The sequence below is a fragment of the Pogona vitticeps genome, chromosome 4, assembly GCF_051106095.1.
Source record: "Pogona vitticeps strain Pit_001003342236 chromosome 4, PviZW2.1, whole genome shotgun sequence".
Classification (NCBI taxonomy): domain Eukaryota; kingdom Metazoa; phylum Chordata; class Lepidosauria; order Squamata; family Agamidae; genus Pogona; species Pogona vitticeps.
The window spans coordinates 34,573,885-34,589,924 of NC_135786.1; the positions used below are offsets into that span (position 1 = coordinate 34,573,885).

The 16,040-nt window shown below is 39.6% G+C and overlaps 1 protein-coding gene across 13 annotated transcripts in view; it reads right to left on the bottom strand.

Annotated features, from left to right (window-relative positions):
* Positions 1–16,040, bottom strand: part of TOX2 (TOX high mobility group box family member 2) — a 294,760-nt gene that overhangs the window by 126,606 nt on the left and 152,114 nt on the right. For 6 of the 13 annotated variants that reach the window (XM_078393253.1, XM_072997026.2, XM_020782383.3 and 3 more), the window contains one exon: positions 15,003–15,065. The exons of the other annotated variants lie outside the window; for them this stretch is intronic. In XM_078393253.1, the coding sequence (XP_078249379.1) occupies positions 15,003–15,065 (63 nt within the window). The remainder of the gene's footprint in view (positions 1–15,002; positions 15,066–16,040) is intronic. 13 annotated transcript variants of the gene reach the window in all.

Consider the following 16,040-nt stretch of genomic DNA (forward strand, 5'->3'; position numbering starts at 1 on the left):
TAGTGGTTTCACCTCTGTCTCATATAATCTCATATAAATAAATAATGATGCTATGCTAGCAAACAAGGCCTTCTTAACTATGGTGTCCCACTTATGGAATCTCCTCTCCCTGGATACTCACCCATCATCATCATCAGCTTTGTTTGCATGCCAGTTTAAGCTCTTATTATTTATCCAGGCTCTCAGGTTTCACCATAGTTTTGTTCTGAATGATTGTTGCTAGTCTCACACTTTTGCAGGATGGTGGGTTTTTGTTGTGGTTCTATGATTTTATATCAGACTGTATCTCATCCCTAAGTGTTCAGTGACAGAACAGACCAAAAATATTTTAACCAACCAACCAATCAACCATTCTGGAGATTTCACGAACAATGAGAATACACCCCAATACAATATTAAAAGGAATCATTTATTTGTACTGGATTCAGGTTTGCAAAATGAACATGTGAATCAGGCCACAGCCATGCCTCAATTCTATATCTGAAAACCAAATGACCCAAACTCCGGTCAATCAAGGCTGTCAACTCAAAAACAGAAAACAAGGGTTTGTACACTGTCATTTTCTTAACAAAGGGCTGACTTCTGCTTATTTGCATTTAATTTGCGACTAACAGTGAATTATTGCTACCTGTAATAATATAAAAATAGATCATTATTATATTATAATATAATATAATATTTATATTATTATTTTCAATTAGTGTTCCATTGTACTAAGAAATGACCTTTTTTCTTCAGGAGAAAGAATGAAACAAGGGCAAGACTGCTAATACAAAACCTTTTTTTTTTTTTTTTTTTTGCAATCAAAACATATGCAACAATTTCCTCATTTCCTGTACTTTAAACGTAAGAGACAAATTCTTCCACTTGTATGTTTGTTTCCAGGTATCTTCTCAACCTGTTGCAGCACAGCCAATGAAGAAAAAAGAGCAAAATCCCTGGCTATGTAGAATGCTTCTGAGTGGTATACAACTGTTCCTGAACAACATCCACTTCATTCAGACTCAACTTTCATGTGCAGATCTTTTTATAGAAGAATTATGTGAAGCTTTAAATCTTGCATGTATCTGGATCCAAAAAAAGAGATAACATTGCATCTGTATTTTTATCACAGTCTTGGCTTATATCCATTATGCAGGGACTCTTAAAATACCTTATAAAAGAGGTCTGAAATCTATTTCACAGGACTTATCTCTCATCATTTATATCAGTGAATTTACTAAAATAAAATTTTTTGTTAACAGACACAAACACAATCAGATTGAAGAAACAGAAATGAATTTAAGGGAAGCTTCTTGGAACTATGTATTGTGCTTTTGAGAATAAGGAGATATTTATTTTTTAGAAACATGAAAGATCATTGAATGTCATGTTGCAAATATCAGCATGGAGAAAAATATTATGAACAAGTGAATGGACAACCCAGGTTTTTAAAAAAAGAGAGTTTCGAAATGAATATGCCAAATTCATTACAATGAGAACATTAGTGGGGGCTGTTCCATTAAGTCCTAGAAAGGGGGGAGGGAACAACTTAAAAGAGTTAGGAAAGGTAAAATAATGTTCATTAAAAACAGAAAAACAACCTGGAAAATCCTTTGTATTCAACTTCGCACTCGTACATCATAATGTTCCAGTAAAAGCCCATTTTCCCTTGAGATAATAAAAGAATTGAATTTTTCCTTATCGGTCATCTATTTTTCTAGCTATAGCTATTACTCCCTCTCTGCAGTTGCTAGGCAACAAGAAATATTAATAGCAGCTTTTATTAGCTTAGCTTTAGCGGCAGAGTACCAGAATGAGAAAATGGAAAACATAAATGTGTTACATAAATCTTTCAACCTTTCAGGGTTTGTGTTAGTCTCTGTTTTCATAATGATTTATTGAAGTGATGGTTCATTTATGAGAAAAAGGAGTGTGAAATAAGAAAACGGAACATTACCCTGAAGGACTGTTTGAAAATAAATAATTATAGGAGGTGAAGAAAAGCTGTTTAAAACCATTTCTTTGAGTTTTATAAAATTTAAAAAGACATATTTCTTTCATTTATTGCCTCTGAGAGAAATACTACTCGCAGAGGATTGCGAACAGGCCTCCGATTAATACAACGTGAAAGCTTCACAAATGATTATATTATTATTATTCCTCACCCTGGACTTGTCAGTGAATTTAGTTTTTAAACAGAGATTCAGTAATGAACAAAATTTCAAGTGTGTACCAACTAAAATGTAAAAATATCTCTCAAATAGGAAGAGGTTAACTATTGTCTTCACAGGATTACAAGCTTCCAACTCCTGAAGGCTTCAAATTGCTTGCTTGTTCCCGTGTCAACAATGTCTGCCATTAAGTCTAAAATGCGCCAACATTTACCTCTGTTTATTTTTGTAAGCCTGCTAATTTGGAATTCAATTTGTTTTGCAGCTTGATTTGAGGGGCTTTATGCTCTGCTTTATTGCAACAGTCATCAGCAATAGGCCTGGAAACTGTACTGCTATATTTAAATGCTAATTTATTTCTCACTGCACTTCACAGGTGTTTTAAAACAATGTAACACAAGGATGCAGCAATAGTCAGTTTCTGTAAAATGAGACTTGGAGTATATACAGTACAGCCTGGATGGTCCTCCTCAGCAGCATTCAAAAATAGATATAACTGGGGCGGGGGAGGATGGCATCTAAAGCAGAATGGATGCTTAAACTATTAAAATGGGCATCATCACTGAGTTTAAAAGCATCTAATATATATTCATTGCATTACAAAAAGTTGGGGGGAAAGATACACAGATCTCTGCTAGGGAGTCATCTCCCTCTTTTTCCTCTCAACCAATTGGGAGAGAGGATACCATTTAAATTCCACTTCATCAGGGTGGGAATTACAGGTTACATGTGGTCCCAGTGTTGTTTTCCCCTCCACACCCCTCCTGTAACCACTCCCCCTCCCCAAATAACATGTGCAAAAAAGGGAGAATTCCTGCTCTGAAAATTCCCCAGCAACAACACATTTCTTTCTAAACAAGGTACAGCCGTCTCTGTTGCGTCTCCCAGACTGTAGAACTCCCTCCCATAGGAGGCCAGATTGGCTCCATCTTTCTGATGCCTCTTTATACTCATTAGCTTTAAATATTGCCTTTTAATCCTATATGATCCCTCTTTATACTCATTGTCCTTAGCTTTAAATATTTTCTTTTAATGGTGTTAACCACCACAGCACACTTATTATTTTCAACTTTAAATGTGGTCTTTAATTGTTATAAGCTCTTGGGTAGTTTTCAAGGAGAAAGGTGGGTTAGAAATAAATAAATAAATAAATAAATAAATAAATAAATAAATAAATAAATAAATAAATAAATGAATGAATGAATGAATGAATGAATGAATGAATGAATGAATGAATAAATACAGCCCCCTCCATACCTTTATAAAGTCAAAAAACTAAATGAAACAAAAGAACAGCACTTTTATACTAGGTGGCATAGATTTTTGACAATTTCTAGGTCTGAGGAGTAATTCCCCCATTGGGACAGGGTTGAAAAAGAGAATTGTATCCCATAACTTTGGGCCTTATCTGCTCCACAGTGGATAATAATGAGCACCAATCTGCCATACAAAAATTATTTTAAGCTTCAACTTCAGAAGTCTCTCTAACTCACTGTTTTAAAATGCTGCCAAGTGAGCAATTCATACTGATAAGCATGTGACATCACTGCAATGGCTGAAAAGCAGCAGCACCATCAGTGCAGCTGGTCCATACGAGCTGCATGGATTTTGGTTAAAGCATTTAACAACTCTCCATCAATGTATAGCAGTGCAATTTAATCACTTACTTCAAAATTCTACAACTGAAGATTGGATTGCAACAGGCAGCACATTTCTGATAATAAAAGATCATCAAAAGAGCAATGAACCAAGTAATAACTGACCAATTACATGCCTTCCAACAATGTTTAAGCTCCTCACAGGAGTACTTGCAAAATCAATATATAAGTATTTAATTAAGAATTCCCTATACCCAACTGACCAGAAAGAGAACTTTAAAAACTCAAGAGGCATGGAAGATGCTAAAGAATACAAAATGATACTAAAGAATACAAAAAGATGATAAACAAATCTTAACATAACTTGGATAGACTATAAAAAGGCATTTAACTCATTGCTGCTCAACTGGATTACCACCTGCCTAAAATTTTTTGAGATTAGTAAAAATATTCAGAAGTTCCTCGAGAAAAACATGGAAAAAAAGAAAACTGTTTTAATGCCTATGGTGAAGAAATTGGGGAAGTTAGCATCAAAACAGTAATATTTCAAAGGGATTCTTTGTCACCACTGCTGTTTAACATCTCACTAATCCCCAGGTCAACAATTTTAAATAAAAAGATTGGGCTAACATGTTTTAGAAGAAGTAGGAAAAATCAATCATCTATTATACATGGCCAACCTAAAATTATATGCAAAAAGTTCCATGGAGGTAGAATCACTGCTAAAAACAGTGCAAATATTTAGTGAAGATAGTTAAATGAAATTTGGAATTGACAAATGTGCAGCTTTATCTATACACCATGGCAAGATCAAAAAACTACATGGAATAGAGATGGAAAATGGCAATATTATGAAATCACTATCAGGGTTCAAACGAGATTGAAGACCTGGCTCTTCCACCAGGCTTTCCCTGACCATTAAGAATTCAGCCCCCCTTTTACCATCTTTTTTGCCATCCACTCCATCACCCTTTTTACTATCTTTACTGGCATCTATTTTAATTTACCCTATTTAGTTATGTATTAATTTATTTTTATTGTGTTTTAATATTGTTGTTCATATTGTTGTTAGCCACCCAGAGTGGCCTGGTTGCCAGATGATGCAGGGTATAAATTCAATAAATAAATAATGTGATGAAATATATAAATACCTTGGAATACTAGAAGCAAATAACATCCGGCACACAAAAGTTAAAGAACTGACAGAGAAGGACTATAACAAAAGAATGCAGAAAATCTTAACATCAAAACTGAATGATGGAAATACAATGAAAGCCATAAACACATGGGCAGATATCCAGCTGAAACACATTAGATACCCAGCTGGAATAATAGATTGGACCCAAAATTAATTGGAAGAATTGAATCAAAAAACACAGAAACTAATGCATCATGCACTACATCCAAAAATTGGAGGTTGTGGATTACTGCAGATGCAGCAGATAGCAGAGGAGAAAAAAAGAAGCCTGGGTGATTATATTAGTACAAGTAGAGGAAAATTACTTAAAGTGGTGAAACTGGAGAATATTTTTAAAACAAAAGAAACAAAGGCTCAGTATAAGAAACAACAATTTGAAAATAAATTAAACAGCTGGAAAAAATAGACCACTACATGGACAACACCTGAGAAATGTGATGAAAGCTAAGATCCAAGGAATTAGTGCTAACAGCAAATGTTGACTTTGTCAAGAAAAAGATGAAATGGTGTTGCACCCCATTGGTGAACGCCCAAAGACTGCACAAACAGATTACAAAATTAGACATGATAGAGTAGTAAAATTAGTGCACTGGTCATTATGCAAAAAACAACTTGCCAACCTCCAAAACTCATGATATAGACACTGTATCTCCCCAGATATAGACACTATTTTCACCTATTTCATCGGGAAAATAAGTGCTTCTAATTACTCAAAGTTATCTATGTACACATAGAAACCAGAGGTTTTCCTACAGACGTCCATACACAGGAGGGATTGGGCATGGGAAATAGGCTGTAAAAAAGCTGAATAATTTAGAAAAAATCTCCAGAATTACTATGATTCATTAGTAGATAATATAATCCTGAATTCTGCTTCCTTCTCTTAATGAATGATTTAGACCAGCATTCCTGTGCTCAGGGGAGACAAACAACATCTGCCTTCTGCAGCTCACTGAGTGAGAGACGGTGGATTTATGGTTGGGCGGCTACCAGCCTTTTGCCAAGGGAGCTGGCTAGGTCTCCCTATGCTCTGGAGGACTGGGCCCTGTTGCTTCTGGCTGCCTCCCCCTTCCCAACATCAGCCACCTGGGGAAAAGAAGGCTTTTTAGTCGGAGCTGCTTCAAGGGCCCCACCACACCAGCATACCTGTGCTCAGGGGAACCGAACAACATCTGCCTTCTACAGCTCACTGAGTGAGAGATGGTGGGACTATGGCTGGGCTCCCACCAGCTGCCAGATTCCCTGAGGGAACTGGCTGGGGAACAAGCTGGGAAACAGGGGGGTTTGAGGGGCCTCTGGGGCAACCAATAGAGACAATATACGGCAGGGGAAGATATGGCGGTGGTACTGTTGGTAAATGCCAGGTTGGCAAAAAATAAGAATGCCCTCATCCATGACTTAATTTTGGATGAGGGGGCCGACCTGGCATGCATTACTGAGACCTGGGTGGGAGAAGAAGGAGGAGTTCCTCTATCTCAATTATGTCCCCCTGGGTACTTGGTCCAACACCAGGATCACCTGGAGAGGCGGGGAGGAGGTGTGGCAATAGTCTACAAGGATTCCTTCCACTTTTCCAGACTCCCTGTCCCCTTGGGAAATGGTCTAGAGGGCCTGTACTGTGTGTTGGGCTTGCGAGACAGATTAGGGATTCTGTTGGTTTACCGCCCACCCAGCTGCTTACCAACAGTCTCCCTACCTGAGCTGACGCAGGTGATCTCGGATCTGGTGGTGAGGACCCCCAGACTTTTGGTACTGGGAGACCTCAACCTCCATGCCAAGGCCACTTTATGAGGGGCAGCTCAGGACTTCATGGCCACCATGACAACCATGGGGCTATCTCAACATGTCATCAGCCCGACTCATGAGAAAGGCCATACACTTGACCTAGTATTCTCAACGGAACGGGGGGGGGGGGGAGAATGGTGGTCCGGATGTGGTGGATTTATCTTTGACTCCGTTGTCATGGTCGGACCATTTCCTGGTAAAATTTAGACTCTCTGCCACTACTACCCTCTGCAGGGGTGGGGGATCAATTAAAATGATCCACCCCCGGAGACTTATGAATCCTGAAGGATTCCTGAATGCTCTAGGGGAGTTTCCAGGTGATATGGTGGGTGCTCCTGTCGAAGCCCAGGTTGCCTTGTGGTACAAGGAGATGGCCTGGGCGGTTGACACGATTGCGCCTAGGCGCCCTTTCTCTGCCCGCAGAGTCTATATGGCTCCATGGTATACAGAGGAGCTTTTGGCTATGAAATGGTTGGGGAGACGGCTTGAGCACAGATGGAGGAAATATCGCTGCGACTATGGCCAAACACAGCTTAGAGCCCATTATCGGGCCTACTCTGTGGCAATATGGCTGGCGAAACACCATTATTTCTCCAGCCGTATAGCTTCCTCGGTGTGTCGTCCAGCACAGCTATTTCGAGTGGTCTGGGACCTTCTGCAACCTAATGGTTCAGTGGAGGTCCTGGACTCCTCAGTGGCTCGCTGTAACGAATTTGTTACATACTTTGAGGGGAAAATTGCTCAGATTCGCAAAGATTTGGACTCCACTGTTTTTGCAGAGCCTATGGTTGTGTCCAGTGCTCCGGACTTATGTCATAATTTATTGGATGAGTTCCAGTTGTTGCGACCTGAGGATGTGGACAGGGTGCCTGGATCGGTTCGTGCCACCACTACACAACTCGACCCTTGCCCATCATAGCCAATACAAAAATCTGCCAGGGGAGTTTGCACCTGGGTCCTGGAGGTCATCAACTCCTTGTTAAGAGAGGGAGTGGTCCCTGCTCCATTAAAGGAGGCAGTGATCCGCCCACTCCTAAAAAAACCTAATCTGGACGCAGGTATAGTGATCAACTATCGACCAATAGCAAACCTCCCTTTTCTGGGCAAGGTGTTGGAACGTGTGGTGGCTGAGCAGCTCCAAACTCTCCTGGATGAAGCGGATTATCTAGATCCATTTCAATCGGGTTTCAGGTCGGGTTATGGGACGGAAACTGCCTTGGTCGCCCTGTTTAACAACCTTTGCCGGGAGAAAGACAGGGGTAATGCATCCCTGTTGATTCTCCTGGACCTCTCAGCGGCTTTCGACACCATCGACCATGGTGTCCTTCTGGACAGACTGGCTGGGATGGGAATCGGAGGCACTGTTTTACAGTGCTGAAAAACAAAGACCTTCCATTGATGCTGAAAAGTACAAAGTATATTAACCAAACAGAGCTTAAGGGAGTGAGCATTCCACCACTAGTGTGCTACTAACCAAGAGGTCTCCCTATGTGTCATAGTTTTATGTTATTTTATTTTTGTGGCTTTTGCCAACAGCAGGAACCTTAGAAAGGCCTGCTTACCTGACCCCAAAGCCCAACAAAGGTTACATGGGAAAAGTAATTCCTTTGGGCACTTGGGAAGGGTTGCATGTAAATAATGTCTGTACTAACATCATACTACACTAAAACATTATCCCTGGTCAATAAGGGCAGTTTTTGAATCATTTCCAGAAGAATTTGAAGTTTCCATTTTATTCCTTCCAGGGAATTATACCTGAAGAGCAGCCATTAAGAATATTTCTCAGTGTACTTAATGCAAACGCACACATACACACAAAGAAGGGAGGAGAGAGGATCTCACAGAATAGTGAGATCATCATTGCTTCCTAGTCATGATAGCAAAATCCAGTAAGTCCAGTATTAGTGGTATATGCCTCTCAACACCAGTCAGTAAGGAATATGAGCAACTGCACTGGTGTCTGCTTGAGGGCTCCATGGGAGCAGCTGATTTTTGTGGGGAAATTGTACTGGATTAGACCGCCATTTGGTTCAATTCAGTGAGCAGCAGAGAAAGAAAAAGATAAGCTGGGTGTAATTACTGTATAGTTACAATTTCTTTAAAACAGTGGGAACATTTGGCCATTCAAATGCATTTGGCCTCAACTCCCAGAGGTTCCAGCCAATATATCCAAAGGCTTAGTATTCTAGGTGTCAAAGCACAAAACATCTGGAGGAACAAAAGTTGAAAACCCCTGCTTTAAAATTAGTATTAATTTTAAATTAATAAATGGGAAGGATTCACAAAACATTTTCCTCAACAAACTCCTTGAAAAATCACCTTTATTAAATATATCTTAACTGATGATGATTTTAAGCATCATAATGAATGCATAAACATACACTGTTTATACATTCATTATGATTTTAGGACAAACGAATTCACTGTCCAGATATCCCAACTAAAGATTTCCTAATTAAATCAATAATGCTTGGAAAAGTTGAAGGCAGCAGGAAAAGAATAGGATTGAATACAATATGTGTTGATTCAAAAAAGGAAGCCACAGTGCAGTACAAAGTTTGCAAGACCTGAGGTAACGAATTCATATGTTTGAAGCAACTTAAAGGAATATAACAAGTGTGCAAACCCCTTTATGATCATCAGTGTTTCAAACAATCTGCCAAGGCAAGAGAGGTATGGCAATGCCTGATTTATTTTATTTTATTTGTATGTCACCCCATTAGTGCAATGCACTATTCTGGGTAGTTTGCAACATAATAAAGTAAAACAACAGAAAACAATAGAATTATAAATAAACAGTCAGAGAAATAACAACAACACTAACAATACACCTTGTTTTTATTTACAACACTACTGCTATGCTAAAGATATCTGTCTTAAAGGCCCACTGCATCTACCAAATTATCCAACACTCCTCAATACAGTGGGGTCTCTACTTAAGAACTTAATCCGTATTGGAAGGTGGTTCTCAAGTTGAAAAGTTCTTATGTTGAATCTGCATTTCCCATAGGAATGCATTGAAAACCATTTAATCCGTATCTGCTCTTTTCCGTCCATAGAAACTACAGTGGAACCTCTACTTAAGAACTTAATCCGTTTTGGAATGGTGTTCTTAAGTTGAAACGTTCTTAAGTTGAAGCAAAATTTCCCATAGGAATGGACTGAAAACCAATTAATCTGTTCTGGCTGTTTTTTGTTATGTAGAGGTGTGTTCGTACATTGAAGCATTAGTTCCCATAGGAACTAATGCAAAGCTGGTTAATACGTACTCTACCACTAGGGGGAGAATTTTTTTTAGCCTAAGATGACCTAAGGTTAAAAAAAGAGCAGGAAAGGTTTTTTTTCCTGTTCTTATCTTGGATTTCTGTTCTCAAGTAGAAGCAAAATTTAGCAAATGGAGCTGTTCTTAAGTTGGATTGTTCTTAAGTAGAGACGTTCTTAAGTAGAGACCCCACTGTACTCATTATGGAAACTGAGCAAATGAAGCTTTCAGTCACACAGTTCACAAGAGGAACATGTTGCAGGCAGTGTACAAAAATACATTATTTTAATGCAGATCAGGCTCAGACAACTAGAAATATGAAGGGTAAGTCAGTCCCTATTGTGATTTTGAGTCTTCTTTTCACTGTCCCATTAACATTTTTATTATTTATAGTGGCTTCTAAGTGAAGGCTTTTGTCATTACATTTATAACTTCTTAGGCAGAAGAGCAACAAGGGGAATCCTGAACAGTTCAGAGTCTCCCAGCTATCATATTAGAAAGCTTCCACTGACTCCAAATACACATCTTTCCTCCATTCAGCTCTCCTTCATCAACCAGTGCTATGAGAAATTTCTTCTGTGACCAGAGCAGCTGCTACAGGCACACACACACACATACACAGCATTTTGCTGTGCAGTTCTCTAAATGGGGCTATTGTCTCAAAACTAGCCTGGTCTGCTGTCTAGCATGATAGGAAAGTTGTTTGCATTGCATGGAACATTCTCTTGTGCTGGCTCCAATCTGTCTTTTGTTTCTGACAAAATGCATTTCAAAACCTTTTTTGAAACCCCATTTCTTGTTGACAGCTCTTTAACCCCATCTGCTCAAAAGAAGTTCCATAATCTCTTCTCCTTTTGCACAGTCTCCCTCTCAACACTCCTTCATAGTCTTTGCCAAGTCAATGAGAAGATTCCTGTCCTGTTTCTGACAATATTATTCCTGAAAAATTAACAATTGTTCAGTCTGTCTTGGAGACTGGTGCTCTGAAGGAACTAGAGAAAAAGAAGCAAAAAGTTGCCTGCTCAACCAAACACAACACAACTCAACTCCACTCCACCCAAACCCCCCCCTACTGCACTGGTGTGAAATTTGCTTGCAGAAATAATATCATCAGATACAGGCAAGAGACCTCAGTGTTGTAGAGTTTTACATAGACCCAGCTCTTACCTTTTGAATCCTGTCCAGTTTGGTAGTTAGCCTTCAGTAAATTTTGCCCATTGTGGTTGCAATACACTGTGGTGCTTTGAATCATGGCTGCATGAAGTTTAAGCATCATGCAAAATGATCAATAATCAGCCACCCAGAAGATCTCCATGACACTAAAATAAAGTTATGCATTGCTTCTGAACAGTTGGGCTCCATGAAACACTAACAGTATTTAAGAGTAAGTAACATGCAATCAGCAGACGATGTGGATGTTTTCTCACACCAGCATCTCTGTCTTCTTAAGGTGCTAATATGAGAAGATGTCCAGGAGAACCCAGCAAAGTTGCACTCCTCCACCCCCAGTCCACTCCACGGTATAAGAGATTCAACAAAATCACCAAGGTTGTATTATTTCAAAACAAGTCAGAATTAAGATTTGAACGAATCAGAGTGATAGGTATCACCCAAAGGTGATTGGAGCTGAGACCACGGAAGACTATTCCTGCATTGAGCAGGGGGTTGGACTTGATGGTCTTATAGGCCTCTTCCAACTTCGCTATTCTATGATTCTATGACTATTCACTCCAATACTGTACTCATATATGATAAACTGGAAAGCAGTTGAAAGTTATCCAAAATGTTGTGGTCTAAACTAGATTGCTTCAAATAAAGGTTGAAGCACCACCTCCTTCAAGGTAGAAAAACATCCCCTCTCTCTTTAATACTGTCCAAGATCAAACCTAGCACTGGTTGCTTTCAATAATCAGTAAAGACAAGAATCTAACAAACCACTGGTTGGTCTGAATCACAACTTCATAACCAGATGCTATTGTGGCTATGCACCTCTCTTATTATATAGCTGCTACAGCATTTCTCTGATGCAGATGCAGTTTTTGTCAGTCAAAATACCCACCACTGGCAAAAATCCTTTTTCTAATACCCATATATATTACATATGCCTTATGGCTTCTGGAAGGATGCCCCCTGCATGTTGGACTAATGATATGAACTCTTGATTCTACCATGACCAGTAGTTTCTTGTCAATGATTCAGTTACATGTTGGTATGTGGAAATCTTTCAGTTTCAACTTTGCTAGACAGTTCTAAATCCTGCCTATATTTTCCTCCCACCTTTGATTCATATCAGATTGTCAGACTCTGTATTTTATTTCTGCAGTGAAATAAATGTGCATTTCTAATACAGCTACCTTGGATCCCATTTTTATGAGAAAGGTGGGCTAAAATACTTTAAATAAAACACAATAATTAGACATGTATTTGTACCTTCTACCTAAATTACTTATAGTTTCTCTACTAACTAAACAATGCTAGTATATATTTTCGGTGTCCGCATTTTCAAATATGCACACTGCTTTGTATACACTTTATTTCTCCCTAGAGATGGGGGTATCCATATATGAAAACGAATGTCCCCGCCCAGCTGGAGTTAATGAGAGTCCACCCCTTGGGGCCGGACCGTCTACTCACACGTCCTCCAGTGATGGCAGCCCCTCTCTTCCTTCCAACCACTCTGGAGCACCTCTGGGCTAGCCACTCGGCAGCCTTGCAGGGAGACTTGTCCTCCCTCCCTCTGCCAGGAGTGGCTAGATGACCAGGAAGAAAACAGCACAGCTCAACTCCACCCCACCCAAGGGTGAGCGGAGCCAACAACAAAGGGTGAGCGGAGCCAACAATGGCGGCGGACGTGTGAGTGGATGGTCCGGCCCCAGTGCCTGGACCCTCGTTAACTTCAGCTGTATGGGGATATTCATATATGAATATAAAAAAACCCATCTCCATTTCTCCCTGAAAGCCTCACCACTATGCAAAAGCTCAAGGTGAGGTGCATTGCTTCTCCCATTGAGTCTCAGTTGGTGCAAATATGATGATTTCATTGAGACTTAATTGTTTCCCAGTTTCAGTTGCATGCTGCTCATTCCTCATCTTCTGAGAAAGCTACAGCTACCTAACATTTATCAGCCTTGTGGTTCTCCATGGTATGCTGCCCATACCTGCCTTCAGCATAGGCCCTGAGATAAATAACAAATGCTATCTAGTAAAACATCTAGTGCAGCATGGCTTCCAGGCAATACTAGGACGTTAATGTTGTGCTTATAAAAATAAACATGTGTGGGCCCAAAGCAGTCTCCTTGTCTTTCAAGCAGCATTTTACATCAGGCAGGCCTGAGGAAGAGAAAGGAACATTTGACATCTGTGGTTACACCTCAACTGGTGAATTTCCTCCTCTCTTTGCTCCTGCATAATGAGAACTTGTTGCATGCAGGTTATTTATAGAACCAAAGTTTCTTTTATAACCAATGCAGCAGGATGTGGTCAAAATACTGGCCACACTCCCTTTGCCTCAACGAAGAGAGCACTAACTTTCTTGCTAATCTCACAATCAGGGGGATAAAAGGAGAAAAGGTTTACAGGTGCAGAGAAGACTGTTGAAAGGTGGTGTGTAGGATCATTAATCTTCTCACAAAGTTTGAAAATTCCAAAACTGAGCATTGTGTTCATCAAGTGATGCAGTTGAACAAGCATCCTGTGCAATTCAGAAAGCAATGATGCTGCACCTCCTCCCTTCATTTAGCTGGATATTCTGACAAAGTCCTGACAGAAATTAATGAGACAAGTGGTTGCCACACTGATGCTTTGTGATCTGAACACGTTAGATGTTTAGAACACAATTCCGTGCACATTTACACAGAAATAAACATTATTCAGTGATGTACACAAATGTACACAGGATTATAGGTATTAGGCCACACAGATATCTCTTCAGAGATGGGGAAAGTTGTTGCTGTTACTGTTAATTGGTTTTGTTGTTTTTTTTTTTGGTTGACAATTCTGAGAAAAACCAAGCCAAGATGGTGAGTAATCAATTTTGCTGTGATATTCTAGGAGCTGTAGTTTTAAAAAAGCAATTTTTCCTATCTCTGGGCTTACCTGAGTATCTAGTTCCTTCCACCTGAAGTTGCTTTCAGTCAGTCATTGGAATTCAGTATTTCAACTCAGCAAAGTCCATAAGTACTGTATATATCAAAGCAAAACTATGTTGCTGGTTGAAGATGTTATCTATGGCCCTGACCCACATTATAGATGTAATATGTTAAACAAACTAGAAAAAATGCAGTCACAATTGCTCAGTTAGAACACCAAAACCAAATCATAGGTTAGAACGTTATACCATATTTGGAGCTTCAGTTCATGCAAACAGAAAATGATACTTTAGAGCTACACAATTGCTTTCATGTTCTGCTCTTTTAGCTATTGTCTCTGAGGCATGGTATTACCTAAAGGGAAAGTAGTGACCACAGCTATGATTGTTGAATTAAATTATTATGAAAAACAATGATTTGTGATTTTTTTTTTCTGGACTGTCAGCTCACTGTAAGTGCGGTCTATCAATTCCCACCAAAATAATGAAGCTCGCTTAACGGTAGCTTAATATGGTGTCTAAATGCAGTTGCATTTCACATTTTCTTTATTTGCAGCCACCTCCAATGTAAGAAACAGTGCTCTGTTGCAGGATATCAGTATTTGGTCTGTTATCCCTGTATTATGATTACGATCATAATCTTGTTCATATCTGGGCAAGAACTATTACTTTCTGTATCTTTTAATACTAACAACACCATTTAGCTGCTTTGTTCTGTCCTATGTGCATTACCTACAAATGCTTTCAATTTTCTCTCCCAACTCAACTACAAACACAAACTAAGGAAAATATCATTACCTGGTAACCAGAAAATAGACATTATGAAACAAAAACAGAGTTAAGATTAATTTTCTGCATATGGGTAAGTTATTTTAACTCATATGCATGGAGTTGAAGCTCCATTTCTGAAAACACTTACCACATGTTGCAAATAGTTACTCCTGTGCAGTCCCATGGACCTCAGTGGAAGGCAATCTAATGACTAAAGCAACAGGTTGGGAGTTAGGGGAAACCAAAGATCTCTTCCAAGTTTTGCCAATGAATCATTTACTCATGTATTTATTTGTTCCCAAACCCATCCTACATTTACAGCAGAGAGGTCACACTGGTTCTCTGTGTCCTTCTAAGCTGCTGCCTATAAAAGAGGGACAGTAATTTTCTCCCTTATCTGACAGGACTATTGTGAGAGCTACTTATTCATCTGTAAAATGTTCTAGAGATTCCTCAAATAATCTCCTTTAAAAACTTGTCTGTACCATGCCGTTCCCTCTTGTTCCCAGATAGTCTTACTACATAACACATATTTGTTGCCAGTGCTTGGAAAACGTACTCTTTTGGGTCTATAACTTCCAATAGGTATGCTGGTTGGAATATTCTGGGAGTTGCACTCTAAAAAGAAACTTTTCCAAGTTCTTATTCTGGCTGAAGCATTTGTGAGCTTTACTGGAAGGGGAAATCCAAAGTACTCAAAGGGCATACTAAAATTACTCCAAATACGTAAACTACTTCCAAATCTTATGTTGGAACTAGACTAAATTAGCTGGACTTAATTCCCATCAAACTGAATGAAATTTGCATCATGATTAACTTGTCCCACTGTCTCCAATGGGAACTAAATTAATGGGAAACAGGCAATAAAAAGAGGGCTCTGGAGGCAGGAAAGGTGAGTTCAGGTGAAGGAGGAGGAAGGAGAGCAAGCACAGCAGACAGGATAACAATCTACAGATGCAACAGTGGAGAAGGTCAAAGAGCAATGAGACTGAGGAGATGCCTCAGAGCAGGGGTCCCCAACCTTGGGCCTCCAGATGTTCTTGGACTTCAGCTCCCAGAAATCCTGGCCAGCAGATGGCGGTGAAGGCTTGTGGGAGCTGTAGTCCAAGAACATCTGGAGGATCAAGGCTGGGGGCCACTGCCTTAGAGAACTCCCAGGAAGGCTGCCAAGTGGAGGTAAACTCTG